The sequence below is a fragment of the Prionailurus bengalensis genome, chromosome C1, assembly GCF_016509475.1.
Source record: "Prionailurus bengalensis isolate Pbe53 chromosome C1, Fcat_Pben_1.1_paternal_pri, whole genome shotgun sequence".
In the NCBI taxonomy this organism is placed as follows: domain Eukaryota; kingdom Metazoa; phylum Chordata; class Mammalia; order Carnivora; family Felidae; genus Prionailurus; species Prionailurus bengalensis.
The window spans coordinates 85,070,524-85,095,034 of NC_057345.1; the positions used below are offsets into that span (position 1 = coordinate 85,070,524).

The following is a 24,511-nucleotide window of genomic DNA, read 5'->3' on the forward strand; positions in this document are numbered from 1 at the left end:
ATGGTATTTGAGTAGAATGGAAAGCACCAGAGTGGTTGAAATAGGGAGTGATATGATCAAAAGTATTTTCAAAAGACCTGTTGGTTTGCTGGGGGGAAAATGGATAGATGGGGTGTGGAGGGGAAGAGTGAGAGTACAAGACCAGGAGGCAGTCCAAGAGCAAAAGTGAGGGACAACACAGGCTCATAGGCTGGTGACAGAGGTAGGTGAATTGGAGATATGTTTTGAAGGAGGAAGCAAGAACACTCATGAAGGGCTTTGACTCTGAGACCGGAAAAGAGTGGTGAGAGAAGATAGCCATTTGTTTCCACTTAAAGATGCACTGATCCTATGTATGACCCATGCACAATAATAAACTACTCTTCTATATCCTTCTTTCTCAGTTGCCTATATTGGCATCATCGGTGGTTAGCCTGTATTTCCTTGAACTCACAGATGTCTTCAAACCTGTGCACTCTGGATTTAGCTGCTATGATCGGAGTCTTAGCATGCCATATATTGAACCAACCCAAGAGGCAATTCCATTCCTCATGTTGCTTAGCTTGGCTTTCGCCGGACCTGCGATTACGGTAAGAATTGCCCCCAAATTATGTTTGTCAGTCCCCAAAATTAAGAATGGCCACATTTGTGTAATAAATGTGTTAAAAATAAACAAAAGGTGAACTCTAAATCTTGGAACAGAGAGATCATGTCTTTGACATATTTTGAAAATATCATGGGACTTAATAGTTGAAAATTACTGGCATTCAAAGTTATAGAAGATTATATGATTGCAAAATTGATGGGTCTCTAATGTTTAATTTTATAAATGATTCTAAAAATGTTAATAACTGTATAATTCCTCTTGAATGGCTAATATGATGTTTCTGATATACCTCCTAATTAATGTGTTCTTTTGGTATCTGAAGTCTGGAAAACTGGAGGGGAAAACCAAATAATTATACAGCCAAGAGACTTTCTTCTCAAAATGCATGTAGATATCGCTTACAGTTCCATGTTTCCTGGGTTAGCACTTTCTATTGATTAGGAGCATTGAGCACTAGCAATTGTAAAGTAAAAAGGTCACAACTCACACTTCTGGCATACTGGCTCATGCACACATGCACACACACACATGCATACACAGAGACAAATAAAATACTTTAGATTTGGGGCGCCTGGGTGGCGCAGTCGGTTAAGCGTCCGACTTCAGCCAGGTCACGATCTCGCGGTCCGGGAGTTCGAGCCCCGCGTCGGGCTCTGGGCTGATGGCTCAGAGCCTGGAGCCTGTTTCCAATTCTGTGTCTCCCTCTCTCTCTGCCCCTCCCCCATTCATGCTCTGTCTCTCTCTGTCCCAAAAATAAATAAATGTTAAAAAAAAATACTTTAGATTCAAAACAGGCATTTGCATTTTTAAACATGTAATATAAAATAATGCCCTAACCTACTGGAATTGAATTAAAAACATAGTTATTTTTAGTTTGCTAACTTACACATTATGAATAAACACACTTTTTCTTTTTTAAAAAAACCTTTTTTTTTTTAAGTTTATTTACTTTTGAGAGAGAGAAAGACAGAAAGAGCGTGAGCAGGAGAGGGCAGAGAGAGAGGGAGACACAGAATCCAAAGCAGGATCCAGGCTCTGAGCTATCAACACAGAGTCCGACACAGGGCCTGAACCCATGAGCTGTGAGATGATGACTTGAGCTGAAGTCGGAGGCTTAACCAACTGAGCCACCCAGGTGCCCCAACACACTTTTTCTTAATTCATTAATACATAATACTAGACAGAGAAAGACAAATATATGATTTCACCCACATGAGGAATTTAAGGTACAAAACAAATGAACATAAGGGAAGGGAAGCAAAATAACATAAAAAAAGGGAGGGAGACAAAACAGAAGAGACCCTTAAATATAGAGAACAGAGGGTTGATGGAGGGGTTTTGGGAGGGGGGGATAGGTTAAATGGGTAAGGAGCATTAAGGAGGACACTTGTTGGGGTGAGCACTGGGTATTATACATAGGGGATGAATCGCTGGAATCTATTCCTGAAATTATTGTTGCACTATATGCTAACTAACTTGGATGTAAATTAAAAAATTAATTAATTTATAAATAAATAAATAAATAAATAAATAAATAAATAAATAAATAAATAAGACTAGGCAAGCTTTTCCAGAAGCCTTCTTCTGGAAGAAGATTCTGCCCCTAGAATCCTACATAAAGAACAAAAAACAGGTTTCAAGGTTAATAATATTTATTTCTACCAGTAGGAACTTTTAATTTGCCTTTATCATGCCCATGAATATCAGAGGAAGTGGTTTTTGAATGACAAGCTGTATTTGAATGGAGTTTTTATAGGATTCCCGAATGAACTGACCTATTCTGGTTCAGCACATCAGCAATTTTAGAAAAAGAATCTATGCATAAACCTTCCAAAGTCTGTACTTTTATGTAGCCATGAATTTGCTTTAAAATTTTTCCCCTATATTAAAAATCATAGCATAGGGGCGCCTGGGTGGCGCAGTCCGTTAAGCGTCCGACTTCAGCCAGGTCACGATCTTGCGGTCCGTGAGTTCGAGCCCCGCGTCGGGCTCTGGGCTGATGGCTCAGAGCCTGGAGCCTGTTTCCGATTCTGTGTCTCCCTCTCTCTCTGCCCCTCCCCCGTTCATGCTCTGTCTCTCTCTGTCCCAAAAATAAATAAACGTTGAAAAAAAAATTTAAAAAAATAAATAAAAAATAAAAATCATAGCATATGTTTACATTCTAAATAAATTATACAAAATATTCTCAGAAGGTAAGGTAGAATCCGAAATTAGTACTCCATAGAACTTTGTCATACTCAAAATACTTTGTAAGTTAATGAATTATTTGAACTCTAGTAATGCCAGGGTAATTGGAACTATTCATGATGTGCTTAGAAATAGCTGAGACTCAAACTAATAAAACATATTTAAAGTGCAGTATTACTCAGAATAATAGCATTTTCCTGTCATTTCTCTAACGACTTATTAAAAAATTCCTATCATCAGTCATTTGATAAGAGCAAAATGGATATATGCTTTACACTATTACACCAGGAAGCATTTCTCCCAGTTAGGGTATAATCCCCAAGTTTATTATAATAGAATATTTGAAATTAAATTCTGTACAAATGTTCAGGACTCTGCTGAAAAGATTGTGTTGATATTCAGTCATTGAAATAATTTGTTTTTTATATATCCAGAAGTCTTCCTTCCCCAGGGTATTTTATTAAGTTGCTAAGAAAGCAAGTCTAACTCTGGCACTTGCTGCTGGCACCGTTTAGCCCACATTGATCCCTTTGTTGACACTGTTACATGTCCTAAGGACAATGACCTTGGCCTCATCATGGTGTCCCTGCATCTGTGACTCCTTCATTTCCCATAATAAATTCTCCATATGCAATTTAGAGATGCTTTCTGGGGATTCTAAGCCAAAGCTTGCTTTCTTGAGCCCTGAGAAATGACAGGGCAAATCTGTCATGGCTGCCTCCCACCAAAGTTGACCTGGGGAACCCAGTGCCAGTTCCTCCCACAAAGAACCCACTGGATCTGGGGGTCTTCACAGGGCCTCTCTAGTGGCTGCATGCCTCTTAATGGAACAAGAGGCAAACTAGGGCAATATTTATACCCTGGGGTCCCTAAATACCCCCATATCACTTGGAGTTCCATGATTCCAGGGTGTCAGTGATTCTTACACATGGTTTCATAGCTTTGTGTAAACACTCAAAGGTAAAACAAATCTTGACTTTGCTGACATCAAATATTGTTTTCACACCTTTCTTTTCAAATATCATGCTTCTTCTAGATTTATTTCAAGTTCATTTTCCCTTCTCTATTTTTAGGGCCTTCTCCCTAAACATTCATTTTCTCAACATTGGTCTTATGTCTATAGTCATCTTGTTCTAGACTCATAATTCTGCCTCTAATCTTCCTACATAGTTAACAATTGTAACCTCCTTCCCCTCTTTTCCTGAAGGTGAAAAATAACAAGTAGACTGTAACCACCAACTCTCAAGGATGCTGTTCTCCGTTTACCTCTATGGTAGCGTAAACCTGTTGCAAATGCGGTGGTGAGCACAGGAGGGGAGGCAAGAGCAATCTTTCATTTGAAAATGGCTTTTAAAGCCCACTTCTGTGAAGAGAAGCACTTCTTGTTTTCACCCATTCACCTGGAGAGAAGATCAAGAAAAACAAAGACCTCATGTCCTTGATATTCTTCAAAAGAATCTTTATATGAACAAAAGAAGATCGACTGATTTTTTTATACAGGGGCGCCTTGGGTGGCTCAGTCAGTTAAGCGTCTAACTTTTGATTTCAGCTCAGGTCATGATCTCGGGGGTCGTGGGATAAAGATGCAAGTAGGGCTGCCCTGATAGCACAGATCCTGCTTGGGATTCTCTTTCTCCCTCTCTCTCTGCCCTCTCCTGCTCTTGCACACGCACATTCTCTCTCTCTTTAAAACAAAAAAAAAACAAAAACAAAAACAAAAACAAAAAACAAAAAACAAACCCAAAACTCATGTCCACAATATTCTTTTTTTTTAATTTTTTAATCTTTATTTATTTTTGACAGAGAGAGAGAGAGAGAGTGCAAGTGGGGGAGTAACAGAAAGAGAGGGAGACACAGAATCCAAAGCAATCTCCAGGCTCTGAGCTGTCAGCACAGAGCACGACGCGGGGCTCAAACTCACCAATTGCCAAGTTCATGACCTGAGCTGAAGTCGGACCTTCAACTGACTGAGCCACTCCAGGCACCCCCACAATATTCTTTAAAAGAATCTTTATATAAACAAAAGAAGATCGACAGATGTTCTTATATAGGCATTCAACTATAAATCTTTTAGTGTTTGCTTTTCAGATTTTTTAAAATGCTTTGAGAGGTTTTAAAAATAACTTGGCTTCATGATGTTGAATGAGAAACTGTAAAAGTTCCTTTCATGTCTGTGAAATACATTTTATGTCTCTGAAATTGCCCTTAAATTGGAAAATTTCATCCTTAATATTCACTTTTCGTTTACTTTAAAGTGATAATGAAGCCAGCATTTTGTTCAGTCCTTTGGAGACTGTGTCCCAGGGAAAACAACAGAGAGTACCATAAATCTTCATGAAATCTATATGAAAAGAAAAGGATGTATATTTTCACTTCCCTGGAAGTAAAATTTTATTACATATTCTTAAAGGATAAGTATATCTAACTTTATAGAAGAATTCTATTGGAATTGGATTATGTTCCTAGAGGGTAACCTTAGCTTTGGGAGACTATACAATCAAAAGATAGAATATTAAATGTATTAGGGTTTCCAAAAGACATTCACTGCAAATTTAAACACTGAAGATACTATGATAAATATTGTATTTTTGTCATTGTGCTTTGTTTTTTTCACAAGGAAGACTTCTTTGATTGGAGTGCTTCCTCTGGTGGCTATTCTTAGGGCACTGCCCATATGATTAATAAAAAGCAATATATTTCTCACTATGCCTTTTCTGAAGTAGAGTCACTTCAGAATCTTTTCCAAAAACCTGCCCTTGATATTGGACAAGCCAAAAAAATTATCATTTCTTTTTTGGCTTGTGTACAGGCTAAACAGAATATTGCGAAAAGACGCTTGTCACAAATTGTTTTCTATTTACAAATGACAAAAGCAACAAATAATTTTACTGTCAAAGGCTAAACTCTGAAACCATATTTTAGCACAACAGCATGCCATTCAGAATGAGGAAACAAGTAGGTGCATTTAGAAATAAATCAAGAAGCATCTCCCCTCCCCCTGAGGAGAATTCCATCTTTAAACAGAATTGAACCACTTTGAAAATTCATGCAATGACATACAGCTCAAGGTTAAATGAATAGAAGTATGAGGAGAAAATTGATGTGTTTCTTAGAGAGGACCAGTGGGTGATGTCAAAATAATGACAAGAAACCTCTATCCATAATCAAGCCAAAGAGTATTAAAGTACTCTCTTGACATACGAGTTTTGAGCATATTACACAACTAAAATAAAACCCCTGAAATCTCAAGGTCATTTGAGATAATGACTATTGTGTTGTATGATAAGATACATTTCCCTAATAGCACTATACAAATAAATGTGTGTATAATTTAGCTTTCTTGGGCAAAATGTGAATCATTACATATAATTGAAAATAGGGGAAAATTACTCACAGAATTATTGTTGAGAAAGTGAAGATGAAATCAGTATTTTTTAACCATACAATAATGCACTTCAGGAATGAGTGGTTAATGTTCTTGAAATGATGAATTTGAGATACCCATTATCTTATGCTTTGTGTGTGGAATATCATGTCACATCTATCTGTGCGGAATATAGAACTTATTGTGTTTCTGTGTCTAACTTACAGTGATAATGTAGGATGACATTTTTCAAGAAGTATAATTAACTCACTGTTCAATTATTTGAGGAAAAAAAACCCTCCTTTTGATGATTTCTGTAAGATTTATTTTAAAGATGTTTATCATGTATGCCACATGATCTTCACACATGTGTGATTATTGGTAGAGTTCCATTAAGAAAATTATTTTTATACAAATTAAGATTCTTTGTAATTGTACACATACCATAATACCTAAAGAATTAAATATAGCAGATTGAACATTCAAAGCAGAAGGTCGTAGGCTTACTGTCATTAGTTTTAAAAAAAAACTATAGTTTTAAAAACTTCATAAAATAAATGTTACACTAGTAATGAAAACTGAGAAGTTTCCCTTGGGAAATCTGTTTGAGCCCCTAATCATGACCATGACTTTTAAAGTGACACCATCACTTGTATCTAAGAGACTTCTGGTGTCTCATGTAACTCAACTTTCCTCAGCTCCACACATATCTACAAATCAATATCGCATTTCATAATAATCTCTTAGGCACAATAATCTTAAATATTTGAAATTTTTTTTCATAAATAAAACTCATAATTTCAAGTCTTCTCTTTTTTTTTAAATTTATTTAATGCTTTTATTTATTTTTGAGAGAGACAGAGACAGAATGCAAGTGGGTTAGGGGCAGAGAGAGACACACACACAGAATCCAAAGCAGGATCCAGGCTCTGAGCAGTCAGCACAGGGCCGGATGCGGGGCTTGAACTCACGAGCTGTGAGATCATGACCTGAGCTGAAGTCAGATGCTCAACTGACTGAGCCACCCAGGCGCCCCTCAAATCTTACTTCTCTTGTATAGAATAACCAATGACCTGAATGCCCAGGGTAATTAGCCAACAAGAATCCCACAATGAGGGTAACAAATGCAAATCCCACAATGCCAGGCATTGTGCTAGACAATGAGAATTAAAGGTAAATAAGAAATGTCTCATCCCTCAGAGACTTGTAGTCAGGTAAAAGACAAAAAAATGAACTGTTCAAGTGCATTTTAACCAAGCTTTGCTAAGAGGGAAGGATGAGGTGCTGAGGAAGCCACAAAGAAGGGGACCTAATTCAGTTTAGGATGCTGTGGGATATTTCAAGGAAAGCTTCTTAAAGGAAATGATGCCTAAATGCATTGGGTACCTTCCCTGATGTCCTATGTCTTGGAATCCTACAGCAAGTATACTTTTCTTTATCTTAACCTAATCCTTCTGATACTACAGCATGGCTCACTGTCCATTGTAAACACATTTTGCAATCTTATACCTAGGGAATAACACCCTCCTCACCTAAATTCTCTTGTAATCTGCATTCTCCAATAAAGTAGCTACCAGCCACATCTGGCTATTTTATGTTAAATCTAAATTGATTTAAATTTTAAATACTGAATTAAATACAAGGTAATGAAACTAAAAATTTGGTTCCTCAGCTGTGGTAGCTAAATTTCAAGGCCCAGTAGCCACATGTGGGTAGTGGCTACCCTACTGGACAGGATGGAAAATATTTCCATCATCACAGACATTTTTATTACGCTGCTCGGCTTTAGATAGCACCTTTCTAACCCTGTGCATACTTTCCAGGGATTGAACCTTCTACTCAATCCCAAATTGGTTTATTGAAATAATATGCCAGTAAAATTTCCTAATCCTAACTTTGGTACTTATTTTGTTCCTCGTCATCCCCACCAGTCATCTTGTTTTTGTGCTTTTAGCAATGAAATGCCAAGACTCAAAGGGTTAGGGCAGGATCAGTCATGCAATTAATCAATTAGGTATCGTCCCTGGGTGTCATTGAGCAAAAAGGCTAAAGACTGAGTGCTCCAACTGCATGAAAATGCCAGGATGCTACCACAGCCTTGACTGGTACATAGGCACCCAGAAGATCCAACCAGAGCTCTTTACAGTGCCCTGATTGCTTCTTCTCACTGCTCCCTCAACTACTCAAGAGAACCTGCTCACATCTCTAAAGCTTTTAAGAAAACTACATCTTTACCTTGTTGAACTGATGATGTGTTAAGAGATAAGGTAGAATTCATTTGTACCCACTGAGTCCATTCCGAACACTGCCCTGTCTTTACAGATTATGGTAGGGGAAGGAATTCTCTACTGTTGCCTGTCCAAAAGAAGAAATGGGGTTGGACTGGAGCCCAACATTAATGCCGGAGGCTGCAACTTCAACTCCTTCCTTAGAAGAGCCGTCAGATTTGTTGGTGAGTGTGGGGAACCACAAAGAAAGGAATTTTTTTCAAATAGAAATGTTATATTTAATTACAGATATTAAGTCTTTAAAGCTATAATTTAGATGTATAATTTCGGGTCCATGATGAGTTTTACATTATACGAAAAAACTGTTAAAACACTAAGATTTGGGCTTTGTATCTGTAATGGGTTATTTACAGTTATAGTGCTTGTTCTGAGAGCTAACATGCCATACATTTCAGTATATTTTTGTCTTAGCTGTGGCTGAAGCATATATTTACCTTAAAATGGTTTTTCTGGATCTGTGTTCGTTTTTTAAAGTGGAGAATAAATGTCAGCAGGCCATTATGAATAGATAACTCTTCAGAAATTAGTTTAGCCACATCAGTGATTCCATTTCAATTCTCCTGGAGTGTTTTCATCCAGAAGTTACTGCACATGGAAATGTCACCATAGAGAGAGCTGAATCATGGCTATTTATCCTTGGTTATATCCTCTAACTTTGCCTCTTATTTTTTATAAGGCCTATAGAAAATCAACATCTGAATCTAACCAGTATCTAAACCTTCATCTCTTCTGATTAGCATGAGACTATCCTAATGTTTGAGTCACAGGCCTTTTTGTTCTCCAATAGGTCAGTAAAAAATTTACCTGTAACCTCTCAGCTCAAAGGAATAGGTCATTTCATTTAATAGCTAGAAGATAATGAAGTACAACCTTCTTCCCCACTAGAAGAAAAGTCCAGTCTAAGTCATGCCCTAGACTTGCTCCACTAAGCAAGGCACTTGGAGATAGTAAGACAAAAAAAGGCCCTTTAGCAGGGTCACAAACTGAGGCAAGTACAGAAATCTTAAGGACACATAGCTGATCTGAGAAAAATAAATTTTTGTAATGTAACAAAATTCTGTGGACAAGGGGGCATATGACCTCTGTGAAAAGCCTCATGCCTTTGAGGATGGCCCATCCTTCCCTAGAGAACAGTGCCCAGAGTCAGCAACGTCATCCTCCATGGGTTAGGAGATTCTTATTCTCCTAAGGCAGACATGGATGGGCTTCTCCACTGAAGCGAACTCCTCTCTAAGACCTTGCATACTTCTGGGAATTAGAATGTAGAAATTAAGGTTGTGTCATGAACCCCAGTCGAGAGGGTGGAGAAGGAATTGGGAGAGTAGTTGCTAGATGGGGATAAGCAGAAAAGGAAAGTGGAAAACAAGGTAACGTGCAGGCCAGTGACCGTGGTCTGGAGGAGTCTACTGATGAATTGCCCAGCTGCCTCTTGCAATGATTTCTATGAGAAAATCACGAATAAGAATCCAGGATGTCAATTCAGAGTGAATCCAGGGTGTCAAGACCATGTAGAGGAAGCAGGTGAGTGAGCAGAGCTAGACTCCCAGGCAAGGGACCTGCATCAGAATTTGTGAGTTTATGGTTTGAGACTGGCCACAGGACACAAAAGAAAGATAGGATTTGGGTGGGGAGATACAAGAACATCATTTCTGAATTCCAAACACGCAGGAAGGCTCCCATAGCCCCGGACCCAAGATATGACAGGACCCACCTGCCCTCTTCTCTGTTTTAATTAGCATTCCTGATATGACTACAGCTTGTAGGGAGTTGGAACCCGTTCTGTAGGGTTTAGGAACTACTGGAGAGAGCGAGCCCTGAAAGCTCAAACATGTGAAGCAATTTTAAATCATTTTGAATTCTGCTTCATCCCCTGTATTTAATCCTTCTCAAATCACACAGTTGGCCACCTTAATATGTCCGGGGGTCTTACAAGACACCAATGGCAATGATATTGAGAATAGGTCCTGCTTAACCCAAATGACAAAAATACCTCAAATGACTAACTTGGAGATCTTAATTGCCCTTATTTTAGCAGCAAGTATCTGGTTTAAAGGTTTAGGAATTTTCTATACTGTTTTCTCCAAATTAACTCAGAGAAAATAATCACAACAGATTTGAAGGTTGCCACACTAATGTGTGATAAACATGGCTGATGATGGCACAATATCAGCATTAGGCGCTAACTTGGTAACAATTTCTTTCCCTCTGCTTGTAGGCGTTCATGTGTTTGGACTGTGCTCTACAGCTCTCATTACAGATATCATACAGCTCTCCACAGGCTATCAGGCGCCATACTTTCTAACCGTGTGCAAGCCAAACTACACCTCCCTGAATGTGTCTTGCAAAGAAAATTCCTACATTGTGGAAGATATTTGCTCAGGATCTGACCTCACAGTGATCAACAGTGGCAGGTTAGAAATTGAGACTTAAAAACTTTCCATGTCAGTGTTTTCATTGTTCATTAATAGTGTGGGGTATCATTTTAGGCCCACGTTTTTCAGTCATAATGACTTTGGTTTTATTTATTTACTTTTTTCAATTCTGTGATTTCTTTAGTGGTTATACCATAGAAAACCCATTGGTGGTTCTTTCCAAATCCTCCGTCTGTCTCCAGATTTCAGCCTCACATTGCTGCCACTAATATTCATATCACCAAATTCTACTCACATTTTGTGATCTACCCTTTACTCATTATGGTTTTAGGTTATCACAGTTGGTTTATTTGAGGATATTATAGTTAGTCATGATTTACAGTTAATACGTGTCCTGTATTGACTTATGTGGTAGACTAAATATCTATATTTACATCTCCCTTATATGTTTTAGTTTTTAAAAACTATGTGAATTTTCTGTTTGGTAGAGTTTTATACATACATCTTCTTTGAATAAACCCAAAAGATCACTATAGCTCCTAACCTTGCATTTTAGAAAATAAAAGACAGGAAACCTCAAGAAAATACCAATGCATTAAGGTTTTTTTTTTTTCAGTGAATAAAGTAAAAATTAAGCTTTTTGGCAAGAGATAATGTTTTGGAAGTTCAAAAGAAATAAATTGCAGAAGGACAAAGGGCAATGAACGATTTTGCTCTAAGAATTTCATGTCATTTAGTGAGTTCCTAAGATCAATTTAAGAGTCAAAAATAAGCTAGTAAGTACTCTTGAAGAACACAGCCTGATATTATGTAATTATATACATTCAGGTTCTCATGGCCCATTCAGTAATTTTGAAGCTGCTTTTAAGACCTGTGTCTTCTTCTATTCTTTCTCAATCCTTTTTTACATATCTTGTCTGTATTAAATGGTAATCCTTTTTATTGGGTACCAAATAATTAGGAGGATTTAAATATAACTGAATTTTATCTTTAATTTTTTTTATCCATTAAAATAAATCTCTATTTTTTTCTTCACCTGTCCTTTTCAGTGTCTCTCATATCCTGTGTTCCTCCTCTCTCACCTTGCTTCTTAAATTTAACTAGATTCTCAGCAATTCTTGAGATGATAATTATTTTAAAGTGGAAAATGCAGGGAAACGTTTTGTTAAGATTGGACTTCTTGTGTTTTCTAGAGTATAAAAAATACACTTAGATTCACTGCTGTGAGAAAATAATTTTGCCTTTTAAAGTTTTATGTAAATTAAACCATATATTTAGGAGCATAGAAAAAGTTTAAAAGCTTTAAAGTCCTATGTTTTATGGACCTTTACTCTAAACTGACATAATTCTAATACCAAAGAACAAATATAATGTTTTCCAATCCATTTCAACTCTCGACCATCATTCCAGTGGTGTAACAAAGTGATCATCTCCAAAGCTGGCACTTGATATTGAAAAGTGTATTACTACTATTCTTTCATTCTAATGGTGATTAGCAGTGTTTATCATTCAGATCTTTCTCCAGAAAACTAAACAGAAATTAAAGTTATCACTTATTGCCTTGAGGCTTTTAAGTTGAATGTTTTAACCACCCAGTGTTCTCAAGATGATTGTTAGCAGTGGATCTGAGACAGAAGACATAATTTGACTGTCTTCCTTTCTCAGAAAATCATTCCCTTCTCAACATGCGACCCTCGCTGCCTTTGCTGCTGTGTACGTTTCGGTAAGTCACTGGCTCTTTTTCATCAATCTGTGTCCTAGAGAAAATTAGAGAAATGAGTGCGGTGTCCAAGTGACTAATTAGATTATATAGCCATGTAATAAAAGAACAGTAAACTTTAGTACAGCAGTCCTGCAACACAATTGCATCGAGAGCAGAAACTGGGTGATACTGGAAACAATATTACAGTAAAAGAACTTTTCTACACAGTCATAATATTTATTCATCCCAGTATTCCTTCAATGTAATATTGTACCTCATGGCAGGGTACCGTGAGCTACATGAATGTTATAAATCTGAAACTGAAAGAATTGTGTTAAGCACAACACACACACACACACACACACACACACACACACACACACATGCTTTACTTTCAGCATTTATGTAACAGTTCAAAGTCAGTGTAAATTTGATAAATGATATGCAATGAATCATCATCATATCTGATTAATACAATAATCCATCAGGTCTTATGTGAGAAAAGTAGACTGAAATTATGTGACAAGTAACGTGGAAACTAAACAGTTATCTGGCTAATTTTACGGCTTCAATTTATTTTTCAAAGTTTCATGTAAGTCTGTTTTTTACTAGATGAGTTTGCCATGTATTTCCTTTTTTTCAGGTATAGAACATAACCATTACAGGGCAAATGGAACAGTAAAATTGATGTTGAGTGTACCAGTTAGGCTTTGAGTTTAAGTTTTTATTTGATTACAATTTAATAGTAAAATGACCTAACATACTTAACATATCTCTTTCATTTTTAAGATGTACTTCAATTCCACATTAACGGATTCCTCTAAGCTTCTGAAACCTCTCTTGGTCTTCACGTTTATCATCTGTGGGATCATCTGTGGGCTAACACGGATAACTCAGTATAAGAACCACCCAGTTGATGTCTATTGTGGCTTTTTAATAGGAGGAGGAATTGCTCTGTACTTGGTAAATAATTTATTATTCTTACTTGATTAACCACAGTTTAAATGGAAAACTTGCACTGAACATTTTGTACTGTAATAATTTACTTGCAATATAGTTTATATTCATGAGAAAATGTTTGGGTGCCTCTCCATTCTAAGCCAAAACACACATCCTACTTTCAGCAAAATAATTTTTTTAACTTTTACCATGGACTAGAAACTCCCCTTTTAGGATTATTGCATTTTATCCTCATCCACACACACCCCGAAAAGAATCAAGGATTACTTTTGCTAGTATAATTTTATAGATGAGGAAAGTAAATATTAGTGAAAGTAAGGTTCATGACAGTGAAGGTTTAGTAGAAGTTTATATAATTTGCCCAACAACACAAATGTAGCATCTGGATATATAGGCACCAACTAATACTGAATTTTTTTAGCAGTATTCTATTTTCAAGCCTGATCTTCTTTCAAAGGAAATATTCTCAGCATAAGGAAACTGAGATTATCCATTTCATGCATTAATTCTTTCACTCATTCATTTTACATTTATTCAGTATATGATCTGTGCTAGGTACTATACTGAGCATCAGAACAGTGAGAATATATAGTCTTAAGAAGTCTTCAGTGTAAAGACTAATAAAAATACAGATGGTTACTATATGTTAAATGATATAATAGGGTGTGAACAAGATGCTTTGGAATAGCAGACTGAAGAAGGAAGTTAGGGAAGCCTTCAGAGACATGATGTGGTTTTTAAGAAATAAGAAATTTTTTTCTTAGGGTAAGAAAAGGAGGAAGGACTTTCAAGCAGAAGAAACTACACAGGCAAAAAGATGGACGCATGAAAAAGCAAGTATAAATGGAAGGTGAGGGAACAGGAAGTATGAGAGATAATGGCCAGTTTCCAGCTTGGAAGACTGGGCAGATGGTGACTTCTGGTCTAGCAGACCAGGTAAACAATGGAGGGAGCAGGTTGGTCGAAGCAGCTCAATTTAAGGATCGACAGGCAGTTGAAGATTTGGGTCTGGAGCTCAAAAGAGCAATTGATAGTGGAGAGATAGACTTGGAAGTCATGGATATTACTGGAGGAAGCACCATTATCGTTATAGGGGTATATAAAATTGTTAGGTAACAAGAATAAAAGCCAAGAGACACCAACATACAAACAGCACAGAGAGGAAGAGGCAATAAAGAACAGTAAACTTTCTGTTTACTCAGTTTCTCAGGAAACTGAGAGAGGCTGGTAGAGAAATGAAAATCATCTATAGCAGCAGTTCAATCACGTGATCTTGGTGCACTGTGGAAGGTGTTACAAGAAAATGATTACAAAAAAACAGTAAAAGTGCTGAGGCAAGCAGTGATTAATTTTCATTTTTATAAACTAGCATGGTCAGGATTGTTACTTCAAATCTCATGCTTACTCACATGCTTTCTTCCGTGGCAGAGAATATGATTCAGGTAAAGATAGTATTCCAAGAATTGGGCATAAGCTTGGGTTTCTCATGCAAATGTTGATTGGTGATGTGTGTTACAGAATAAGAAGACTGAGAACTGCATCCCCGTAGTTCAAGAATTGCCTTCACACGTGTGTGATTTCATGGTGTCCTGGAATTAGCATGGGCTCCATAGTCTGAAGAATTTGGGCTTGAATCTCAAATATCCTTGACATTTGGCCAAGTTACATAGTCTCTAAGAAGCTTGTTTCTTCACCTATGAAATGAGAATAATAACTACTTACTTCATGTTATAACAAGGATGAAACAACTATATTTATTAAGCACAATGCTAGGCACTGAATGTTGAACAATACGGTCAGAGGTTATTTGCAGTCTAGTGGATGATTTTCCTAAACTTACAACAATTATTACAATTATTAATACAACATTAGGTAGGCCTGCTCATCCTGGGAAATCTGGCAGCGAGAGCATAGATAGATATTATTTAGAAGAAAATTTCAACCGGGAATTAAAGTGGTTGGATAGGCAGAAGCTTGACTTTATTTAATTTCTGTTTGCATGCTATGCCCTGAGGTTGCATATTCATCAATTCTAAGCCAATGCTGTTTTAAATTGTTAAGCATTCTATAAAATGTTGATTCCATGGGATTCTTTTGGCTTGATTTGAAATGGTAGACAGTGGCTACCATTCATGGAAATTAATACCCAAATAGGTATCTGTTCCTTGCTCTTATCTCCAAACTAAGCATCTTAGAAATTGAAAATCCATCAGGGATTTGGTCTTCTACGTGTAAAAAGTAAAAATTCTGAATCTGAATTTTTACTTTATCCAAATTTGTATCCCCCAAATCTAAAATAACAAAAAATTGGTAGGTTAAGTATGAAAGCAAGATTAAATAAAATTTAGCTCAAATTTAGTGTCCTAGCACTAAGTTGACCAAATATACACTTCCAAACTTGAGACCAAGTTAAAAAAAAGAATGTGGGTGCCCCAAACTAGTGACAATTTCTGCCCTGTCTTCTGAGAATTCTGCACAATACTGAACACACAGGGCTGTGCTCGATCTGAGTCATAACAACATTTGTATCTGACCTCACTGCAAAACCTGATGACATGTTTTATGAATGATTTGGTGTTTCATATTTTTCACACCTCTCCTGCTTTCCATCATAAGGTGTGATTAAAAAGGAAGGTAAAATAAATCAGTTAAGCTATTCAAGGTGTCGCTCAACAAGAGGTTCCTAAATCCAGAAAAATGAAATGCTTTGAAAAGCAGAAGAATGTCTTATTTCTCTCATTGTCTGTCTTTTTGTTTTCTCTCAAAACATACAGAGGATAGATAAGATTCACAAAAACATCCAGTGGGATGGAGAAAGGAGAGGAAATCCAACTAATAAAAAATAACGGGCTCCTTATTTCTGAACAGTTAGTTCAGCGATTTATGATATAACTTACAAACTACTTCCTGAGTAATTGTACTTTTGGTTTTTTGTTATTTGTATTAGTCAGCGGTGTATAGACAGCATATACCTTATTTATTGCGTCAGTGGGTCCTCTAAGACAAACTCTTAGTAACCATGTCTTCTAGTGCATGATGTTCTTGTTTCTTTCCAATACCAGGGCCTGTATGCTGTGGGAAATTTTCTGCCTAGTGAAGAGAGTATGTTCCAGCACAGAGAAGCCCTCAGGTCTCTGACAGACCTCAACCAAGACCCCAGCAGAGTATTATCTGCTAAAAATGGCAGCAGCAGTGATGGAATTGCTCACACAGAAGGCATCCTCAACCGAAATCACAGAGATGCCAGCTCACTGACAAACCTCAAAAGGGCAAACGCTGATGTAGAAATCATCACTCCACGGAGTCCCATGGGGAAGGAGAACATGGTTACCTTTAGCAATACCCTACCTAGAGCCAACACCCCATCCGTAGAAGACCCTGTCAGACGAAATGCCACCATTCATGCCTCTATGGATTCTGCTCGATCAAAGCAGCTTCTCACCCAGTGGAAGAATAAGAATGAAAGCCGCAAGTTGTCCCTGCAAGTTATAGAGACTGAGCCTGGACAGTCACCACCCAGATCCATAGAAATGAGGTCAAGCTCAGAGCCCTCCAGAGTAGGGGTGAATGGAGACCACCATCCTCCCAGCAATCAGTACCTCAAGATCCAGCCTGGCACTGTCCCCGGATGTAACAATAGCATGCCTGGAGGACCAAGAGTGTCCATCCAGTCCCGCCCTGGGTCCTCGCAGTTAGTGCACATCCCCGAGGAGACGCAGGAAAACATAAGCACCTCTCCCAAAAGCAGCTCTGCTCGGGCCAAGTGGTTGAAAGCTGCAGAGAAGACCGTGGCCTGTAATAGAAGCAACAGCCAGCCCCGAATAATGCAAGTAATAGCAATGTCCAAGCAGCAGGGTGTCCTGCAAAGCAGCCCCAAGAACACCGAAGGCAGCACTGTCTCCTGCACTGGCTCCATCCGCTACAAAACCTTGACAGACCACGAACCCAGTGGGATCGTAAGAGTTGAGGCTCACCCGGAGAACAACAGGCCCATCATACAGATCCCATCTACCGAAGGCGAAGGTAGCGGCTCCTGGAAATGGAAAGCCCCTGAAAAGGGCAGCCTTCGCCAAACGTACGAGCTCAACGATCTCAACAGGGACTCAGAAAGCTGTGAGTCCCTGAAAGACAGTTTTGGCTCTGGAGATCGCAAGAGAAGCAACATAGATAACAATGAGCATCACCACCATGGAATCACCACTATCCGTGTCACCCCAGTAGAGGGCAGCGAAATTGGTTCAGAGACGCTGTCTGTTTCTTCTTCCCGCGACTCTACCCTGCGGAGAAAGGGCAACATCATCTTAATCCCTGAAAGAAGTAACAGCCCAGAAAACACTAGAAATATCTTCTACAAGGGAACCTCCCCAACACGGGCTTATAAGGATTGAGTTATGGGATTCAATCCCTTGAGCGACCCCCCCAGAAGACCATGTCTTGATTCTCCCTCTGTGCTCTGTTTTCAGTGGATTGGGAAGCCTTCTCATCAAACTGGGTCATCTTACCATCAGCCCCAGCTCAAAGACTCTTGAGAACTACTACAGCAAAGCTTGTAGATTTCACATCAAGGGGAGGGAAAAGCACAATGCAAGAACCTAATTAATATGATAAGGTGAAGAATCTTAAGACCTATCTTCAAACTCAAAAGGTTTGCAGAAGGCAGTATCAGAAGAAAGTGGTTTCCTTCAGTGTATACTATTTTACTTCCTGAATGTGCCAACTTTAGGGATTTTTCTTTATAATTAGCTGTGGGAATCCAGAACACGGTTCCCTACAGCAGAGGCCATGCAGTATTATATATTCATTTTGCAGAATCTGCGCCTACAGCCCAGTAAGGGTGGTGCTGATTATTATAGTACACATACCATGTAAACTCTCAAATTCTATTTAGCTGTGAAATAGTGGCGTGCAATTCCTTGTCAAAGAAATGCTACTGTATTAAGAAGATGCTGGCTGCTTTGTGTTAGAATAGGACACCCCGCAGCTTCTCTGTAGTGGCTCTGTCACAGTCAAAAAATGAAAAAGTTTTGTGCATTTCCTCAAAATTATGCTTTCTTCAACAACAAAAAATGTGTAGGAATATTTTCAGTGAAAGGGAATAACTAGTACTTTTCTACATAGTTTTTTTTTCTTGCTGCTTACTTTTTATTTAAGTGTAGGTACTACTAATGATTCTGTTTTTTAGTGAGTAAATTTGCATAACTTAAAAAATACATTGTTTTAGAGTTTTTCAAAATTGTTGTGATCATATTTTGCATTTTATGGCTCCTTTATTTATTAATTATTTTTTTTGATGTCATAGATATGTTTTTCTATTTTTAAAGCAAGAATAACAGTTGACATTCCTTGAGCAAAATATACTGCTGTGAATTTATTAACAAGAAATCTGAACCAACACTTGACATTGTGGGTTACATTGCCAGCAATGTTGGTTGAGTCTACCCTTGGACATCTCCAACCAGCTGGCTTAGGTTGCTATCTTAATCAGTAATCCAAAAACTCTGTTTTGTTCCAGATTAGTAATTTTTTGTATTCTAATAACCAGTAAATCAGAGCAACAGTAGTTAGGTTTTACCTTCTTCCCTAAGATATTTTTGTCAATTGGACATCAACAGGAAGAATCTGGAAAAAAAATGCAAATTGATAAGTGAAAATATCTCACAATATAAATTAAGAATGTATTTCTTCAAAATATCTAAATAGACACAGTTTTTGTGCTTAATATGCAAACAACAATTTTGCTACCTATCCTGAATAAAGCCTTCAGCCTAAATCAAAGGAAACAAATATTATCAATAAGAAGAAGATAAAACCAAACATTCGGAGGTGTTTTCCAACTTAAAAATTTAACTGTGGAGAAATATTTGGTTCTTGGAATTTAGTATCAAACCTTTTTTACACCATTTCTTAAGAATTCTAATATACACTTGATGATTGCCAAGGGGATAAAAGGTAACAACAAAGCTGGTTGATCTGATCTGTTTTCAGTGAGAACAGAAGGAAGGGGTTGTTAAGAGATAAAGACTATCACATCATTATCAACTTCTACAGGAAAAGGGCAAAGCTTTCTAGAGTTAACCAACCTCCTAAGAGCATTAGGGATTTAGCTGAAACCAGCAGAATTGAAAACTCTGGCAATAAAATATGATTCAACTATATCCCTTCTGGCAATTTCCTTCTCAGAGAGGGGAGTAGGAGTAAAATGTTGCCTTCCCCACTTCTCACCACCGCCACCATCACGGCACTCCTACTGGCTTTTGCCATTTCATAGAGAGGAAGGTGGACTGGTTTTAGTACTCTGAAGAAAAAATAATAAAGCTGCAGCATTTCAGGTGCAGTATGATATTTCCTAATCTTTCCTATTTCTTAACAAAAGATTTTAAAGTACTTCTCTAGTCATTGAAGGTTTTTTTTTCTTTACATAAATATTGATATATTCTTTTTCTACTCAAAGTGCCAAAGGCTACAGTTTTTAATGACTGAACAAATTGTACCACATTGTTAAGGAAATATAATGATAGTCGCTAGAACTCAGACCTCTGCATGTATATTTGATAATACATCTTTTGTAAAAAAAAATTACAAAAATATTTGTTTACATTCCACTGGTACCTTAATTTAAAATAAATGAGACTAACAGGTGGTATCTCTTCTTAGTGTTCTATTTATCTGATTTGCTAATGAGAGCACTTCTTCCTTTGTTAGGCTGTGCTTTACTGATAAAACCAAGTATTGAATAAAGAGAGTAATTATCTTTTTAAAGTAAATAAAATTATGAAAATATATATAATATATATAAAGTATTGTGTTTAATAAAATGTTATGCAATGTTTTCCAAACTGATAAAGTTTGTAAAGTGCTATAATGTATTTTGTTAAGTACAGATTAAAGCTATTGTGTGAGTATACTGTGCTAACATCATAGAAATAAAGATTAGATTTCTTCATCAAAATTGGAACATTTTGATTTTTTACTTCAGAGTATGAATGGATAATAACTTGGCTTATAGGAAAACATCTGAAGAAATAAGAATGAATCAGAACTGATTATATTCATAACTGTTTAGAAGAAAGAGAGTTGACTAACAAAAGTTGGTCAAACTATGCCATAATTTTCCCTCATCATTTAGAATTTTTATTTTATGCTTATTAAAGGAGCTCTTTTAGATTTACTTAGGCATAGATATTTTACATATCAATGTTATAAAGTATGAAAACAAAAATACGTCAGGGCCAATTGCTCTGAATCAATTTTTGACTAAGAGTAGTTGATGTGCCTCTTTTCTTCCATATTATTACCCCCCGTGCCAGATTTTCTCTAAAAGAATGCTCTACTATTAATTCCAGGATTGTTTTTCCTAGCATCTGTTTTATGAGTTTTACTGCTGATACTTTATATGTTTCACTAGAAGGTATTAACAAAAGTTTTTAGGCCACAATAGGACTCATGCTTTAGTCAAATGATCTTGAAGTGGCCCACTTACTGAAGTGAAGTTACAGTTGTTCAGTAATGCCTACAAGTTCATGCATAAACAAGCAACTACATCATGATTTCCACCTGGCAAACAACCATGGTAAGACACTATTCATTATAGAAAACACATTGATTTTTTATTTATTTATTTATTTTTTTAATGAAATTTATTGACAAATTGGTTTCCATACAACACCCAGTGCTCATCCCAAAAGGTGCCCTCCTCAATACCCATCACCCACCTTCTCCCTCCCACCCCCCATCAACCCTCAGTTTGTTCTCAGTTTTTAACAGTCTCTTATGCTTTGGCTCTCTCCCACTCTAACCTCTTTTTTTTTTTTTCCTTCCCCTCCCCCATGGGTTCCTGTTAAGTTTCTCAGGATCCACATAAGAGTGAAACCATATGGTATCTGTCTTTCTCTGTATGGCTTATTTCACTTAGCATCACACCCTCCAGTTCCATCCACGGTGCTACAAAAGGCCATATTTCATTTTTTCTCATTCCCACGTAATATTCCATTGTGTATATAAACCACAATTTCTTTATCCATTCATCAGTTGATGGACAGAAAACACATTGATTTTAGAGATGATCATATGAATTACAATGTGCATCTTATAATAGTTGAAATGCAATGTTAATATTCTCTAGGTCTTGATTTTTTACCTCTAATATGGGGATGTTCAGCTCTATTATCCCTTCTAAAAGATATCCTACAGTATTTTCTAAATTTCTATGGATTATTATTAAGTATTTTATCTAGAGAGCAAAAACTAATGACAAGAGAATAGGAAATAACTTGCTGGTTTAACATGACTAACTAATGAGAATTGTCATCTTTAATCATAAAGCTAAAATAAGCAATACAATGGGGTTGCTAAGAGTCTACATCAACATTTCATAATATGTTAACAATATATAATATGTCAAAATAGGTGATTTGTACCCCTGATCCTAGTACCTTTCTCATCAGGTATCAGGTGAGTGCATTCTGGATTATATACATAAGAAGCTATCAATAGGGGGTATATCATTTCTGTCTTTTACAGATACTTACTTGATATCTATGGGTCATTCCATGTTACAGTTCAAAGGAAATATAAAAAATACATGCATGGTTCAGATAGTAATTTAATTATAAGGAAATCAAAAGGAATTAAAATGGTTTACTCTAAAAGGAAAATATAACCTGGAAAATGGATAATAGTCTATTTCTGACTGTACATTTCATTTCCTCTGTTTATTAAATGTGTCTCCTGACTTTAATCTGTAGAAAGCTTCTAAAATGTTCTCAGATCAAATGCTCCAGTTGGATGAAAATATAGCTTTCAGTAACAGTATGATATTTCAGATAAGATCCAGTTACAGGAAATCCCCAGTGACCATGCTTTCTAATTGCAAAAGAATATCTAAATAGGTCCCTTGATCTAGAAATGACTTTTATTTCACTGTCCATACAGTTGTTAGTCAATGAAAGCTCTTAATTGTGTGTGATTGTGTGCTGTAGTCCATGATAATGAGGGAGAACTGAGTAAAATTCCATTTAACGAATTTGTTGAATGCCCATTTTATCTCCTTTACTCCCCCTACCTTAAGAATCTCAGCCATTGACTTTGAGAAAACCCTATCTAAACTTTAATGTTAGCTTTACAAAATAGTACAATTGACAAATGGGAAATGAATTTGAAAAAGACAAAGTATGAGAATTGTATTCCCATAAAATCTCCTTTTTCCCTTAATCACTTCAGGACATTTTGCACCCAGGTACTGCCTTTTAGGAAGAAAGCTAGATATTTATTTTCTGTTCTAGGAACTCTCTCTCCCCCCTTCCCTCCATGTTGTGGTTTATACCTTCTAGCTTGAGATGCCCCTCTGAGAAAAGATGCTCCATCTTTGAGTAGTAGGAAAATCTAATTCACTCCACTCTCAGCTCAATCTTTCCCAATCTGCATCTAAAGTTGCAGATATTTCCACAGATACTTCTGGAAGTATAAAAAGTCTTTTAAAAAATTAACTCAAAATGGGTCAAAGACTTAAGTGTAAATGTAAAACTGTAAAACTTTTAGCAAAAAATATAGGAGAAAATCTTCAGGACCTAGGACTAGGATCAGGCTACCAGTCCTTGGTTAGGTATGTGGCTTGCAAATATCTCTTTCAGCCTATAGTTTATCTTTTCATCCTCTTAATAGGATCTTTCAAGGACCAAATGTTTCACATTTTAATGAGGTCCAATGTATCCTCTCCCTTTATGGGCCATGTTTTTAGAGTCAAATCTAGGATATATAATAAATCCTCAGAACTCAACAAATAATAATAAACACAGTAAAAATTAAACAACAGTAAAATAACAACAGTAAATATTAAAGACCAAAAGAGTAAAACTGTAAGATAAAAAAAAATGAACAAAGATACGAAGAGAGGGGCTCCTGAGTGGCTGTTGGTTAAACGTCAAACTCTTGATTTAGGCTCAAGTCATGATCTCACAGTTCGTGAATTTGAGCCCCATGTGAGGCTTTGTGCTTACAGCATGCAGCCTGCTTAGGATTCTCTCTCTCCCTCTCTCTTTGCCCCTCCACCACTCTCTCATTCTCTTTCAAAGATAAATAAATAAACTTTAACAAAAAGGATATGAAGAGACATTTTACCACAGTGGATATAGAGATAACAAATAAGTAATGAATAGGTGATCAACATCATTAGTCATTTAGGAAATAGAAATTAAAACTGCAATGAGATATTACTATACACATATAAGAATGACTAAAATAAAAAATGGTAAGAATACCAAATGCTGGCGAGAATGTGGAAGAATTGGATCACTTATCCATTGGTAGTGCACATGTAAAATGGTATAACCACTCTGGAAACAATTTGTCAATTTCTTTAAAAAAAAAACAAAACTTTTTTTGTATACATTTATACGACCCAGGAACTACACTCTTGGGCATTTTCCCACAGAAATAAAAACTTATGTCCACATGCACACACAAAATGGTACCTACATATTCATCTTCATTTTATTACTAATAGCCCAAACCTGGAAACAACTCTGATGTTTTACCATGGGTAAATGGTTAAACAAATCATGGACTACTACTCAGCAATAAAACTAAACGAACTATTGACAGCACACTACTTGAATAAATCTCCAGGGAATTATGCTGAGTGAAAAAGCCACTACCAAAAGCTTGCACACTGTACCATTCCACCTCACAAGACAATACAGAGTTGAGTAGCCCATATATGGAGACATGGTTTTGCCATCTGTAACACACAACTTCCATAGTGTCTCCATTTGTCATAATTCCCAGCAGGGGTGGGGTGGGATGGAGGAATTAAAAGATAAGCAGCTTTAAGAAGAAGACATAGAAGTTTCATATGTCATGTGTAATCTACCCAAATGGTGCAAATTAGATCTCCTTGGCAGGAGGAGAGGCAGGGGATGTAGTCTCTAGCTGAGAGGCCCCGGCCCAGCTAAAAATTTGTGTCTTCTCTAATTAGACGAAAAAGGACGAGAATGGCTCCTGGGGGCTAAGGATCAGTTCTGTCATACCAGCTTCAAGACCCTTCACAATAGGACC

The 24,511-nt window shown here is 37.0% G+C and overlaps 1 protein-coding gene across 2 annotated transcripts in view; it reads left to right on the forward strand.

The window, feature by feature from the left end:
• The window catches only part of PLPPR4 (phospholipid phosphatase related 4), a 42,971-nt gene extending 22,563 nt beyond the window's left edge, over positions 1–20,408 (forward strand). The window contains exons 2-7 of one of the 2 annotated variants that reach the window (XM_043575650.1): positions 384–569; positions 8,460–8,589; positions 10,641–10,836; positions 12,463–12,520; positions 13,289–13,462; positions 16,522–20,408. In XM_043575650.1, the coding sequence (XP_043431585.1) occupies positions 384–569; positions 8,460–8,589; positions 10,641–10,836; positions 12,463–12,520; positions 13,289–13,462; positions 16,522–17,847 (2,070 nt within the window). In that variant the 3' untranslated portion in view covers positions 17,848–20,408. Of the gene's footprint in view, positions 1–383; positions 570–8,459; positions 8,590–8,697; positions 9,947–10,640; positions 10,837–12,462; positions 12,521–13,288; positions 13,463–16,521 lie in introns of those variants that run through there. The other variant, XM_043575651.1, reaches the window with a different exon arrangement.
• Positions 20,409–24,511: the final 4,103 nt, after the last annotated feature.